The sequence below is a fragment of the Asterias amurensis genome, chromosome 17 (assembly GCF_032118995.1).
Source record: "Asterias amurensis chromosome 17, ASM3211899v1".
NCBI lineage: Eukaryota > Metazoa > Echinodermata > Asteroidea > Forcipulatida > Asteriidae > Asterias > Asterias amurensis.
In genome coordinates, this window is record NC_092664.1 from 14,694,258 (window position 1) to 14,709,401 (window position 15,144).

General features: G+C 38.0%; 1 protein-coding gene across 1 annotated transcript; it reads right to left on the reverse strand.

The window, feature by feature from the left end:
• Positions 1–915: 915 nt before the first annotated feature.
• Positions 916–10,056, reverse strand: LOC139949907 (uncharacterized). The gene is made up of 4 exons (XM_071948477.1): positions 9,917–10,056; positions 4,465–4,705; positions 3,588–3,773; positions 916–2,622 (listed from the first exon to the last, which is right to left on the reverse strand). Exons 2-4 carry the CDS (start codon positions 4,532–4,534, stop codon positions 1,868–1,870), a joined length of 1,011 nt encoding a protein of 336 aa, XP_071804578.1. The 5' UTR covers positions 4,535–4,705; positions 9,917–10,056; the 3' UTR covers positions 916–1,867.
• Positions 10,057–15,144: the final 5,088 nt, after the last annotated feature.

The window sequence follows — 15,144 nt, forward strand, 5'->3', positions numbered from 1 at the left end:
ATTAATTTGTAAACACATTGTTCAATTCGCCATAATTCGGGTTAAAAAAAAAGGTTAGATTTTGACACCCACGGCCAATACCACGCCAAATTACCCTGAATTGATTGATTCTTTGGCCCCAAAAAATATTCAACCAATAACCGCCCGTTTGAGAATTCAATTTAATCAATCCAGTTTTTGCCTAGCGGTTCCCTCTTGCTTTGCAAAATGTTTCTGCACAAAGGTCAAATAACGTGAAAAGGTTGCGATAGAAAGTGATTAATTTAAACATTTAGATAATTTAAAATATCATAATCTCAAAATTGTCGGTCGACGAAAGAGTCTAAAGGCTCACAGGTTGATTTCACAAAGAGTCGGGACTAGTCCTAACTTAAGACTAGTCCTAGGAGATACTAAAAACGTATGGCTATAGTTCTAAGTTAGGCCATGTTAAGTAACTCGTCCTTTAACTATAGAGAAAGACTAGTCCTGACTCTTTGTAAAATCGACCCAGGGTCTATAATAAAATATTACAAAGATAGTCCAAACTTAGGACTAGTCATGGCTATATAGTCTTAAAGGAACACGTTGCCTTGGATCGGTCGAGTTGGTCTTTGAAAAGCGTTTGTAACCGTTTTTTATAAAATGCATATGGGTAGAAAGATGTTGTAAAAGTAGAATACAAAGATCCACACAAACATGACTCGAAATTGCGTGGTTTTCCATTTACCTCGTCGACTATCACGGTCGGCCATTTATGGGGGTCAAAATTTTGGCTCCCATAAATGGCCGACCGTGTTAGTTCGCACAGTAGAAGGAAAACCACGCAATTTCGAAGCAAACTTGTGTGGATCATTGTATTCTACTTTTAAAACATCTTTCCAACCATATGCATTATATAAAAAACGGTTACAAACGCTTTTGTTTTGACCAACTCGTCCGATCCAAGGCAACGTGTTCCTTTAAGTTGGGACCACTAACTCGTCCTTATTCGTGACTAGTATCAACTCTTTGTGATTACATTTTGGTTTATTGCTATTAATATATACGATAGAAATCGCCTTGGCTCTCGTACTGTGAAAAATACATAATAATATAATAAAAATCGTCAAATTGAGAAATACATTTAAATTAAGACATTAAAGATGAATTTAGCGTTTAAAATTACACCCAAAATGCTTATCAATGATAAAGATAAATAACATTTAAAAATTTCAAAGGAGAGAAGGCCTATGGTGGTTTTAAAGAAAATCAGTTGCTTTGTCCCAACATTTGAATCTGAGAAACGTTACTGTCGATATATTTCTCAGGTAAAGTAATAATAACAATAACAATAATATCGAAGTCTTATATAGCGCACGTATCTACCAAACAAGGTACTCAAGGCGCTGAGTATATACAAACTTTCAGAAAGATAGGCTATTGAAGTGATGAATTCTGAGACCCAATTGTTAGTAATCCCTGTTACAGATGTTAAAATTTTCATAGGGGATAAAGAAGATTAACTTTTTTTACCCATTGCAATAGCACTGTATACCCATTACTTTCCCGAAAAGAGAGCAAACAAGCACATTAATTGGTTGGGATTCGAACCCATGACCCTAATAGAAGGATACCAACTACTACCGAGATTGCCATATTAGTGAACTTCTTCCTGCGTTGACATAATTATCGCTCCGGACTTCACTAAATGGCGACCACCTTTGGAACCGAGTGTCCACAGGTTAGTTTCATTGTAATGTATATACATTATAAAGGTTAAAACAATTGAACGGTTAAAACCAAAAAGTAAGTTTTTCGAAATAGTTGTCCAAAGTAGGCCCAACATTCACTACAGCTAATTAGCTTCCTCCAATACAACTACACAGCATATCACTGAAGTTATAAACTAACAACAAGACAAGCTTTCGTTTGTATACACACTATTTTCAGCGTCAACGCCCCAGAATGTGCCCGAAATGGCCTCAATTTGTTTCAGACTCCCGCCAATTTTTTCCCAGGCTTTCCCAGTTGGGGTTTCAGCCGAAATACCCGCTCTATAGTAGATTGCGTCATTGACATCTACAACGTAAATTACGTCACCTGAGCTAACGTATTTCAGTGAGACGGAAGTTGGCCCCGCAGTTTTCCACAGTGAGCCATCGGGATCAGAGTCAGGGTCACCGTACGTACCCGATCTGTAGTTGGGCTGATTAGTCAGAGTGATTCCCCATACACCCCCGCTACCTACTGAGATCTGTTTAAGAGTCCCAGTAATCTGTAACCAATCATCACCAGGAATTCGGTTAACATTTGCACCCAAGCGATGGTAGATATCATTGCCGCTATTGACTCCCCAAACGTGTCCCTTTTGACTCACGCTAACGTGTTTCAATAAACCCGAGACATGGGTCCAACCTGCAGTCATATCGGGATTACTAACATCAAACTGACGATAGTAAATTTTATCGTCGTGGGCCGTGCCCCACACTGAATTCATACCCACATCGAGTTGATGCAAACCCCCTTGAATTAGTGTGTTTGAGCATCCACGGAACCCCATGTAGTAAATCTCGTCATTAACGTCAACGGCCCATACCCCAGCCGCACCCACTGACACGTGCTTCATTGATCCAGGAACTTGGCGAGGGGGGGTAGTCAATGCTGAAAATGATCAAAATTAATCAATTAACTCTCATATTAAAGGCAGTGGACACTATTGGTAATTGTCAAAGACCAGTCTTCCCACTTGGTGTATCTCAACATATGCTTAAAATAACAAACCTGTGAAAATTTGAGCACGATTGATCGTCGGAGTTGCGAGATATGAAAGGGGAAAAAAAAACAGCCTTATCACCCGAAGTTGTATGCTTTCAGATGCTTGATTTTGATACCTCAAATTCTAAACTTGAGGTGTCGAAATCAAATTACTCCTTTCTTGAAAACTACGTCACTTCAGAGTGATGTGTACAATTAACCTCTCCCTATTACACGTTACCAAGATAGGTTTTATGCTGATAATTATTTTGAGCAGTTACCAATAGTGTCCACTGCCTTTAATGTAGTAGTAATAATGATAATGATACGACTTGTAATGCGCACATATCCACCCTGCTGGACGTTCGAGACGCAGGAAAACCAAAAACAAAAGACAAGAAAAACATACACAACAAAATTAGTTCTAAAACATATAGGATACCCTTTAGGAAAAGATTTTAGATTTGTGGTATAAGATCCAAGATTACGGTGGTATATTCTCGGTGCGTGGTGCAGCTGGGGAAAAAACCATATATATATAAAATGTCCAGTGCGTTTCGCACACAAACTACTGAAAAAGGATTGAACGAAGTACTACTGATAATACATTTTTGTATTGCTTGATTTTTACTTCAAAGCGCAAAATTCAAAAGTAAGTGGCATTTGCAAAGAATGAAATAAGAACACGTGGGTTCATTGCGTAATACCTCTGATGATTTTCTCGTCTTACTTTTTGTAAACGTTTACACTGTACTTTGTGGGTGATTGTGGTGCCAATGCTAGAAAGAAAAAAGTATCTAAATGTATAGTTCTCTATTTTTGTTAGAACTTAACTCTTATACTAAAAAAAATCAAAGATTCTATAATCATACCATTCTGATCTTTCTTGCAATCTTTACCAATCTTCACTTCATAAGGCTTTAGTTGAGGCTTCATGTTCACTCCGCCCAGACGAAACTCGGTGCATTCACACGGTCTCTGCTCGGCTAGTGACCAACCGTAGCGCTCACCAGTTGCCGGGTTTGGTTCTTGACCCACGTAACACACACACCCATAAACTGGTACAACCCAACAAAATTGATGTCAACAAAATAATGGATTGAGAAAATAGTATTTTAATAGCAAGCTGCTACCAACCGCAAGGACCAAGGGCCATAATGATAATGCAAAAAATATAGTCAATAGCAAAAATCGACCCTATAAGCTAGTGTTTTGGTAATCAAGTAAGCCATTGATCGGGCAATTTGATTTCCTATTACATTTTTTTCAACAGCTTTCGAAACACGACACAGCAGCAGGTACCATTTCAAAGAAATAAAGTCCAACGTTTAGAACCGTGTTATTTTCTTCGCTAATTTGAAGAGAAAAAAAGAGGAAGAAACGGGCAGAACTTATCACATAAATTATCAGCAGTGTAGAACAATAAAGATAAGGGACCGTGGGTGGCTGCCGAACTACCAGGTAAATCTATTGTTATTGGAAATGTGAGCATGCTCAGAATGAAGTAAACAATGACAATTTACCTGGTAAGTCTGCTGTCACCTAGCGTTCAAAAGTCTCACATTCGGAAAAGACCTAAAGAGAAGACCGTGTCAAAGGCGACTTTGATACAGCTACGGCCAGATCGCGCGCGTCTGTCTAATCTTAAAAATGGCAGAAGATGCGCTGATCTAGCCGTACGGTAGCTCTATTCAAGTCGCCGTTTCGGACACTGCCTGAGTTGAATTAATACCACGTCAGATTGTTTACCTTCTATGGCAGCTGTTACGACGAGTAAGAGCGAAACGATTGGTCGAAACAGAGCCATGTCTGACTCCATCAGCAGTATGTGTTGAACCCACTGCAGGGTTGGCCTACTTCTCCCACCAGCAGTACACAAGCAGCAACCTCTCTACGTAGCTCGCGTTGTTCGTTTAACTACAGTTGTTGGCAAAATTTGACGAGTCGCTGAAGTCACGTTCTAGTTTAATCCACAACAATAATTAGCTCACTGCGGTAAAAAAAGATAAAACAAAAGCAATCATTATTAATCCCAAAATTGAAATGAATTTCATATTTTTGTGTTTCATGACTTTGAGTGTAAATTACATTATCACCGAATCGGGGTCCACCCAAGGGCGGATCCGGGGGTGGGGAAGGTAACATTTTTGCCAATGAAACTTAATTTGAAAGAACAAACATGTCAAATGGGTTTGTATTTTGTAAGATGGTTTGTAATAATTCAAGTGCTTCAATAAATATTCGAAATTTATATACATTTTTTTCTATTGACGTCATCAATGACGTTTTCATCTAAAACAAAATTACGAATTCAACTACACAGTAAAGTAATCAAAAGGGAAACGGAAGGAAACGCACACAAAAACAAGTAATTGGATAAACATATTATGTTTTGAAACTTGTGAAGACAGTTATTAATACTACTAATTTTAACTAACACTTAGGGTCTATTATATAGTTTGTGTTTCAAATAGCCTTCAAAACCTCAGATGCAGTTCAGTCCGAGAAAGCCGTTTGTAACTGACCCTTTCAGCTAATTATAATTACTTCTTCATTAAGCAAATGAAACTGTAATTTCCTACTTTCTAATTTTAGCAGACGGCCAGACTAATGTGAGCCCCTTAATTATGAAGAGTGTTTAAAGGGAAGGAACACGTTTGGTAGTAACTCAAAACAAATTTTAACCTTATAACTTACTTGGTAACGAGCATTGCAAAGCTGTGGATAATATAAGGCATTGTGAGAAACGGCTCCCTCTGAAGTAGCATAGATTTGAGTCAGAGGTATATTTCTCGATGACCAATTTAGCTCAAATTTTAATAGGCTTGTTATTGTATGCTTATGTTGGGATACACCAAGTGGGAAGACATGGTCTTTGACAATTACCAAACGTTTACTTCCCCTTTAAAGGGATTGTAGTACGTTTTGTATGCTTGCTTTATATGCCTTACTCTGAATGTCACGGAACTAGAATGTGAAAACTTCATTTCAAACGGATGAATCGTTTTTGATATATTTTTTTTTCAGACAATCCACTCAGGAAGAATACGCAGGGTCCAATTTCATAGAGCTGCTTAAGCAAAACAATCGCTTAAGCACGAAAATAGCTTGCTTATTTTACACATGTTACTGGCAAAAATGTCATGCCACAAACATTGCTTGTGACTGGTATTTAGCTGCTGTTTACTTAGCATAACAATTTAGTGGAGTCTGAGCTGGTAATCTGATTTTACTAAGCAAAGATTTTTTTTGCTTAAGCACAATTTTGTGCTTAAGCACCTCTATGAAATTGGGCCCTGCAATTTGAATACACAATCTGAGAAGCGTTACTGTCAGTAACGCTTCTCAGATAAACATTTAGGAGATATCTGTTTACGTAGCCTCAAGTCTTCGAGGTGAAACGTTTCTAAAATCCATTAAAAAAATGCATTATATTATAATACAAAGCTGCTATACATCTCTACTAAGTAAGTTTTGATCCCCATTCATTTTCAGAGTCACTGCTACCAAACGTATATGACCCTTTAAAGGCACAGCTGGACACTCACGGTAGTACTACTTGGTAACGAGCAATTGCGAGCTGTTGATAGTATATAACACAGTGTGAGAAATGACTCCCTCTAAAGTAACGTAGTTTTGGGTTTTTTTTTTTTTTGAAAGAAGTAACTTCTCAGTAAAATAATATTTGAACTGATTTCGTAACCTTACGCGGGAGGTCTCGAAAACCAAGCTTCTGAAAGCACATAACTTCGTGTGACTTCGACAGCCAACTTGAGTTAATATTTTCACAGTTTTTTTTAGTATTTTGTGCATAATGTTGAGACACCAAGTGAGAAGACTGGTCTTTGACAATACCAAAGGTCGCCCTGCAGTGTCTTTAAAGGCAGTGGACACTATTGGTAATTGTCAAAGACTAACCTTCACAGTTGGTGTATCTCAACATATGCATAAAATAACAAACCTGTGAAAATTTAAGCTCAATCGGTCATCGAACTTGCGAGATAATAATGAATGAAAAAAAAGAAAGGTTTTATGCTAATCATCATTTTGAGTAATCACCAATCGTGCCCACTGCCTTTTAATAGACAATTACTATTATCTGTCTGAAAAAGCTACTCCAATTAGCCCTCCCACGATTGTAAACACAAAAGTCAGCCTATTAACAATAGGCTGCCTTCTGTGTTCACTCTTTTGTGTTTGCTGACAAGATTGATGTCACGATGCCATGGCAACACCATGACATCGGAATCCATATTTGAAAGTATTGTTGAGAAAGAAAAAAAAAATTGTGATTTTGTGAGAATTAAACAGTACATAGAAATTTAACAAATCTAAAGTGTATTAAATTATACAGAAAAACAATATAAACTAAAAGCAAATAATAAATTAATAACTAGGAATTAACTATGTACAATAGAGTAGCGAGAGCATGAGGCTGTTAGTTAAGCCGTGGCTTGTAGACAAAAGCCTTTATACAGACAAGAAAACAAACAAACAAACAAACAAACAAACAAACATCGAAGAAGAAACAAGGGCAAGACAATTACACAATGACAATACAAAATGCTGACGACAAAAACACAAAGAATGTTAAACCAGGCTAACTGAAGACGACAAAAGAAAATAAATAACTGGAGAGAAAAGCTATGTTACATAGTGGGAGAGGAGGACTCTTTTGTAAGAGATCTTAAATCAACCCACGGACAGCATTGTTCTTAAAATGCTAGAGATAGCATTCCAAAGACGTGGACCAGTGAATCGAAGGGTGTTGCTAGAGTACAGGGTGCGGGTGAAAGGAAGAAACAGGCTATTACGGGATCTGGTTGAGTAGTCATGTACAACTAGTCTTCTCATCACAGTGTATAATTATGCGCAAAACAACAAACCTGTTAAAATTCAAACGTCAATTTTAGTCTTCGAAGATGCGAGAGAATAATGGAATAATTAACACCCTCGTCGCACAAGTTGTGTGCTTTCATATGCCTTGATTTCAAGACCTCAGCTGACGCCTCAGCTGACGAGGTCTCGAATTCAATTCAAAATTTTGTGAGAAATTTGAGAAGTAATTATTACTTCTTTCTCAAAAGCTACGTTACTTCAGAGGGAACCGTTTCTCACAACGTTTCAAACTATTAAAGGAACACGTTGCCTTGAATCGGTCGAGTTGGTCGTTGAAAAGCGTTTGTAACCGTTTTTTATAAAATGCATATGGGTAGAAAGATGTTGTAAAAGTAGAATACAATGATCCACACAAACATGCCTCGAAATTGCGTGGTTTTCCTTTTACCTCGTCGACTAACACGTCGGCCATTTATGGGGGTCAAAATTTTGACTCCCATAAATGGCCGACCGTGTTAGTTCTCACAGTAGAAGGAAAACCACGCAATTTCGAGGCAAACTTGTGTGGATCATTGTATTCTACTTTTAAAACATCTTTCCAACCATATGCATTATATACAAAACGGTTACAAACGCTTTTGTTTTGACCAACTCGTCCGATCCAAGGCAACGTGTTCCTTTAACAGCTCTCCATTGCTCGCTACCAAGTTCGTTTTTCCAACAATGATTTTGAGTAGTTACCAATGGTGTCTATATTTAAGCAGAAAATATCGTTTAAAAATTTCTGCTACGCACTTTTCTGCTAACTTAAATTCACACCGGCATTGAATTTATTTTGAGGAAGAGCTTGTTGGGGGGGGGGGGGGAAGAAATTATTTACTTACAATTCGACAGCGCTATCAGAACCGCATATAGAAGTGCCCCCTTTTAATTTCCTCACGACAACTTTACACTGTTATTTTAATGGCACAAGGTAGGCGGAGGCGAGAACTTACATGAGGCTTTTACTGTATATATTTATTTTTTGTGAATTAATTTCTTCCTTCTTATTTTTAAAGTAAATTTTATTGTTATTACCATTATTGCATTGTTTGTTAATTTGTAACAATAATTGTTAATCTAGTGTTACTCACTATGTTAAAAAATAAACACAGACAACCTACGATTTGCCGCGTAAAGGTTTTGGTGGCTAAGCATACCGATTTATCATTTCCCTGAAGACGAGCGGAGTATACTGTTCAAAACGTCGAGACCAAACCGTTTTTTTCAGAGCCAACACTCACAGAGATTTACACATGGTTGTAACCGCAAGCTATTTATTTATAGTTTCTTCCAACCGATTTTTCGTTGAAACATCAACAGTAAACTGCCGAAATGTATTTGATTGGTTTATTTCACAAATAAAAGCTTCACAGCCTTATGGAGGCTGAGTTGAGTTTTATTTGTTTTACATTATTAAAAAAAGTTACACTTACATAATAAAAAATCACAACAATAAGACAATTGGAATTGTCTTTAAACCAAAATATGTGGATATGAAATTTTGACGACAATGGCAGCAACTTAAAAAAAGGAGTCAAAGAAATGAGAGCAACTTAGACATTCACAACAATGACAGCAATTAAGACATGGGTATCAATGACATCAACGTATACATGGACAACAATGGCAGTAACTCAGACACTGACAACAATGACAGCAACTAAGACTTGGACTTGGACCACATTGACAACAACTTATACATTGACAACAATGACAGCAACTAAGAAGTGGACAACAATGACAACAACTTTGACATTGACAACAATGACAGCAACTTAGACATGGACAACAATGACAGCAACTCAGACACAGACAACAATGACAGCAACTTAGACATGGACAGCAATGACAGCAACTTAGACATGGACAACAATGACAGCAACTCAGACACAGACAACAATGACAGCAACTAAGACTTGGACCACATTGACAACAACTTATACATTGACAACAATGACAGCAACTAAGAAATGGACAACAATGAACAACAACTTAGACATTGACAACAATGACAGCAACTCAGACACAGACAACAATTACAGCAACTCAGACACAGACAACAATGACAGCAACTTAGACACAGACAACAATGACAGCAACTCAGACACAGACAACAATGACAGCAACTTAGACACAGACAACAATTACCCCGCAACTCAAAAATTATTTTATATCCCTAGTATAACTGACTTACCTTCCAAAATTATGCCGGTATAATCCAATGGTATACAAAGGAGAGTAACAACATAATAGTCTATTGTAACCATTTAAAAAAAAATTGCGATCGACGAAGTAATTTTGATATCACAGTCTGACTTACCTAATTCCGAAGCTATGGAAACCAGCAAAGATCATGAGTACACCAGTGGTGTTGGCGTATAGAGAATCAACATGTAGTCCTCGTCTATCGTAAACTATGTTTGTTCCGATCGAATCTACTCGTGTGTACGTCTAGTGTGTGTTCGCCAGTCTCCGAATGAGCTACTAGTGGTTGCCGCAACGGCTTGGGTTTATTTTTAAAGACATAGTCTTTAGCAACGTCACTGCCCGCATTTTTGCCGGCCCGGGTTGGAAAACTATGGATAGCCATAAATGCAAATCAAAAACAGATCGCTACTGCTTGTAACAAAGTTACACAAAAGTATTCATACATTGTGTTGATTTTGTTGAAAACATAACAACTACTAATGAGAGGTATTTTAGTCAACTGAAAGTTTGCAGAAAATGATGAATTTGGTTAAATCATCTGTTAAGACGATTGCGTGTTTTACTAACATTCGGCCTTCCATGCCAACAAAAGAAATGTCTATGTCCCGGATGTCTGACGTCACAATTTTGGCTCTTGAATAACGACAGAACACAATTTTTTTCTGTGGAAAAATTTTCACTGTTATTATAGTGCTTTTCGGAGGGAATTTCATTTTTCTAAGTCGACAAAAGAAAGGTCTACACGGTGTGGCCTGAATGTCTGACGTCACATTTTGGGCTCTTGAATATCGAATTGTTTTCTGTGCATGGATCAAAATTGCCACTGTCATAATAAATAATGCTTTTCGGGGGGAATTTCATTTTTCTAAGTCGACTTAAAAAAGAGAATCCTTAAACGAAAAATCGAGGATGGCATGTATATACTACAGAAAAGAAACTGCGACCTTTGACCTCACACTAATTTCACACAGAGATTCACAGTCAATTCACACTCCACATGAATTGTACACAATCGGCGTACGTCGTGTGCATGTTGTAGTTTTATTCACTGTGTATAGGGTAATTACCTATTGAATAAAACAACATGTACACTTACAACACAATTTTGTTGTATTCACTAATATTGATACAGTAACATTCACCTACTTCATGGGCCTACTGACTTACCGGAGTAATGATACGTGTCGATGATAACAGGTTAATAATAATAAATATTATATCGAGGTCGTATATAGCACACGTATCTACCAAACAAGATACTCAAGGCGCTGAGTTTATACAAACTTTCAGAAAGATAGGTTATTGCATTGTATTCTGAGACCCAATATGTAGCACTTGTAAGGGTTAACAAGGTGCTACGGCGCATACAGCAGCCACAGCCAGGAACACCGTGGCAAACCCCTTCTCTTTTCGATAAGTGCAAAATGGGTTCTTCAACACTAGAGACCAACGGCTTTGTATTATTACATCCCATCCGAAGGACCAAGCAATGGTTTAGTGTCTTGCTTAAGGCGCAAGTGTCACGGCTGGTGGATTCGAACCCACACTCTGCTGATCAGAAACACCAGAGTTTGAATTCGGTGCTCTTAACCACTCGGCCACGACATCTTAATAATTGAACACTATTAAGATGGATCATAAACTGAGTAACGGAGCATGCAGATGGAAATGGAGCCGCCAGCATGGTAGGAAAAATGTAAGCAGATAACTGTTTTTTTTTTCTTCTTCTACTGTTCCCTATAAAGAACAGGCAACTACGGGGACAATATCACGCAATGTGTCACTGTGTGTGACATATCACACACACATAAACTGTAACACAACTGTCAACAAGTTCAAGTTGATTACATCATTAACCAATCAACACAGAGACGGAAAGCTTACATCATAGCGCGTTTATCCAATAAAGTCATTGTATCCATTGAAATCATTTGGCCTGCATATACAACCAGTGCATTTATCATAACGGGTAAAGATAGGGGACCAGTCTATATACGATGCCCCGCACCGTGACCTACTCGTCACGCACCAAGCCTTATGAATAATTTGTACAAACCAAACTACTTATTCTATAATGTAGAATTTGATATAGGCCTTCGCGACTGTTGCTATGATATTGTTGATGTCGTATAACATTGCACCTTGTTGTTAATTTCAACTCTGGGCACTTTGAGTATAACTGTTCCCCCAAGATGCCCATATTTGCCCCCGCCTCCACTATTCACACTGAATTTGAAGAGGGAAAAACAATTTATTTGTCGCTCAATATAATAATTGAGTTGATTTCAATGAATAAGAGTATGCACAGATAATTATTTACAACGTCGCTAGATATGCCTACAATGATGCTATACAATGATGCTGTAATCAATATCATAAATTTGAAAATTTGAAAATTTGACCCATATTGTTAAACAATAACTTATTTAATAGATGTTAAATTTGCATTGGGGATAAAGTATATGTATTGGGTTTTACCCATATACACCGATGCATTGCGATGTGTGTAGCACTGTATACTCAGTACTTTCCCGAGTCCTGTGAACAAAATCACAGGCATTTTACTCGAGTGGGATTCGAGCCCACGACCTTTGCATTCAGAGCAGTGTCATACCAACTAGACCACCGAGGTTGCCCGGTAGCTAGAGGCAGTTCGAATCCTATGTTTTAGCAGCGGGTACTGCAAACGATTTAATAGATGTTAAATTTGCATCGGGGATAAAGAATATTAATTTTTGGTTTTTACCCATATACACCGATGTGTGTAGCACTGTATACTCAGTACTTTCCCGAGTCCTGTGAAAAAAATCACAGGCATTTTACTCGGGTGGGATTCGAATAACTTATTGTTTATGATTTTCTAACGATTGTTTTGTCCCTGGCCACGGCCTAAAATTAATTCGATTAAACTTAAAACCCAGTGACCGTGAAGGCAAAACAAAGCATTTCTATTGCGTATAATTATGATGTTTGCCAAAGGTTTCAACACTATCGAGGCGCGTAATTTGATGGCCTTCTCACTTGCGTTTTACCAATGAAAAAATAGGTTTATACAGAGCTCCATGATTTAGTTGATTACAAGAGGAAAACAGACTTGCAAAAAAATACCACCTTGCTAGAGTTTTTACCACAGTTGCTAGCGTTTATATAAAAAGGCGTTACTATTACGTGTGATGATTTCCAAGTCTCAACCTTCGAGGCACTTAATTTAATGCTCACCTCACTTGCCTTTTACAATGGAGCTTTCTAATAGCCTTAAGTCCCGGCACCGCCCGAATTTGCTGAAAATATATTGGGTTTTCAAGATTCTTGCAGTTTCAAAAAAGCCAAGGCTGCTCATTTACGTGCCATTGTTGTCCTTTCCAGTAATATAACTTATGCATTGACGTCATCCAGCCGCCATCTTTGAGGTCAAACGGTGACGAAAAAATCGAAACGCACACAGATTGGCCAATGAACAACCTCCTTTTGACTTCAAGGCGAGGGCGCCGTACTGAAATGACCTAATATGCATAAGGTCTATAAGCGTTCAGTAGTAATGAGTTCACAAGGAACAATTAAGTACCTCTCGTGAACGGCTGGATGTAGTTTTTTTTTTTTTTTATAAGGTTAAAATGAATACATCGATAGCTTTTCAAAGCTTTTATCTGGAGCAGTGCTCAATATGTTAATCGCTAAGCCATTAGTTTTCTGCAATATCATCATAATGAAAGACAATTTAATGTTGTTGTTACAAAATGAGCATATTTGTGGGCAAGAGCAAGTGTTCTGTGAAGGGGGAATTAATAATGATTTATTGGCGATTGCTAGACCTGACTATTGACTAACCAGGGCCCAATTTGATAGAGCTGCTAAGCACGAAAATTTGCTTAGCATGAAATTTCTTCCTTGATAAAAATAGGATTACCAACAAAATTTCTATTTGTTGCATAATGCTTGTTACTGATATTCAACTGTTCTCTGGGAACCCATTGACGAAATCAGGAATAAGGGCAGGAGAAGAATTTCATTCGTAGACCAGCTGAAGAAGGACGCTACACAACAGGAAACATCCGAGCCTAGGAGGCTGATGCTGGACCGGGATGCATGGAAGACGACCATTAAAGTTTCCCGAGAAGGTGTCGGCTTGAAGACATCCTCTCGCTCAACTGATTCAACTGTTGTTTGCTTAAACCCTGAAAATCACGTAGATATTTGGATGGTAATCCCTTTTTTTCTTCTTCTCAAGACAATATTTCATGCTGAGCAACCTTGTGTGCTTAGCAGCTCCATGATAATATTTGGCCCAGTTGAAGTTGTTTCTCCAAACACAAGCTATTCAGAGGGGGTTTTCTTATCTCGCATGGTAAAGTGTATCGCTTTAGGCGGCTAGGCGTTCCAGTGGCTAAAATGATTTAAACAAAGTTAATAGACCATTGTCAACCCATCACTTCGGGCCAATTTAATAAAGCTGATAAGCAGGAAAATACTGCTTTACGAATTCATTAGCTAAACAAACATTGAGTGGGGCACCAGTTACAACAATAATATAAACTTAATGTAATTTTGGCTGCTAACCTATTTCTGTTAAGCAACTATTTTCTCTGCTTAGCAAGTTTGATGAAATTGAGCCCATCAGTTGACAAAACAAAGCAAACGACATAAATTTAATGAGTGATGCCACTTTCCATTGCGTTTGACCCACTAGGGTCCACTTTTATAAGGCTTTTAAGCAGAAAATACTGCTAAAGCAAATTTCTGTGATAAGCTAGCGAGGTGGTCTTTTTGTGCAAGTCTGTTTTCCTCTTGTAATCATCTCAAATTTATCTTGCAAACAACTTAATCATGGAGCTCAGTATAAACCTTTTTTTCATTTAGCTCCTTGGTAACACGCATGTGAGAAGACCATCAACAGTCTACCCGCAGGTCACTAACTACCTTGGTGATTTATCTGCAGAGTATGCATCGTTGTTCGTGCATGACCTCTGTGTGGATATTAATTAGTCAAAAGGGCTTCTGGAATTCGGTAATTTTTTAGCCATTCCTGAAAAGTCTCAACCAAAATAATGTACCAGTAAATTAAAATGAAGAGAATATCTGTCGTTATCTGATCCTCACTCAGCTCATAGTTTAGACAGGCGCTTTTACCATACCGACGAAAAACAGCATGCTGCCCAATCAGTCGATGATGTCATCGTCAGCCAATCACCCGTGCAGGAAAACCGTGACTTTTTCGTTATGTGAGTTTTGGATTAACTGTGGAAATCGCTGTATCCTGACTGGACTAGGTACGATCCGGTCGCGCTTTTAACATTTTCGGGAAGAATATGAAATAATATATCCATATATACTAATTGGGGA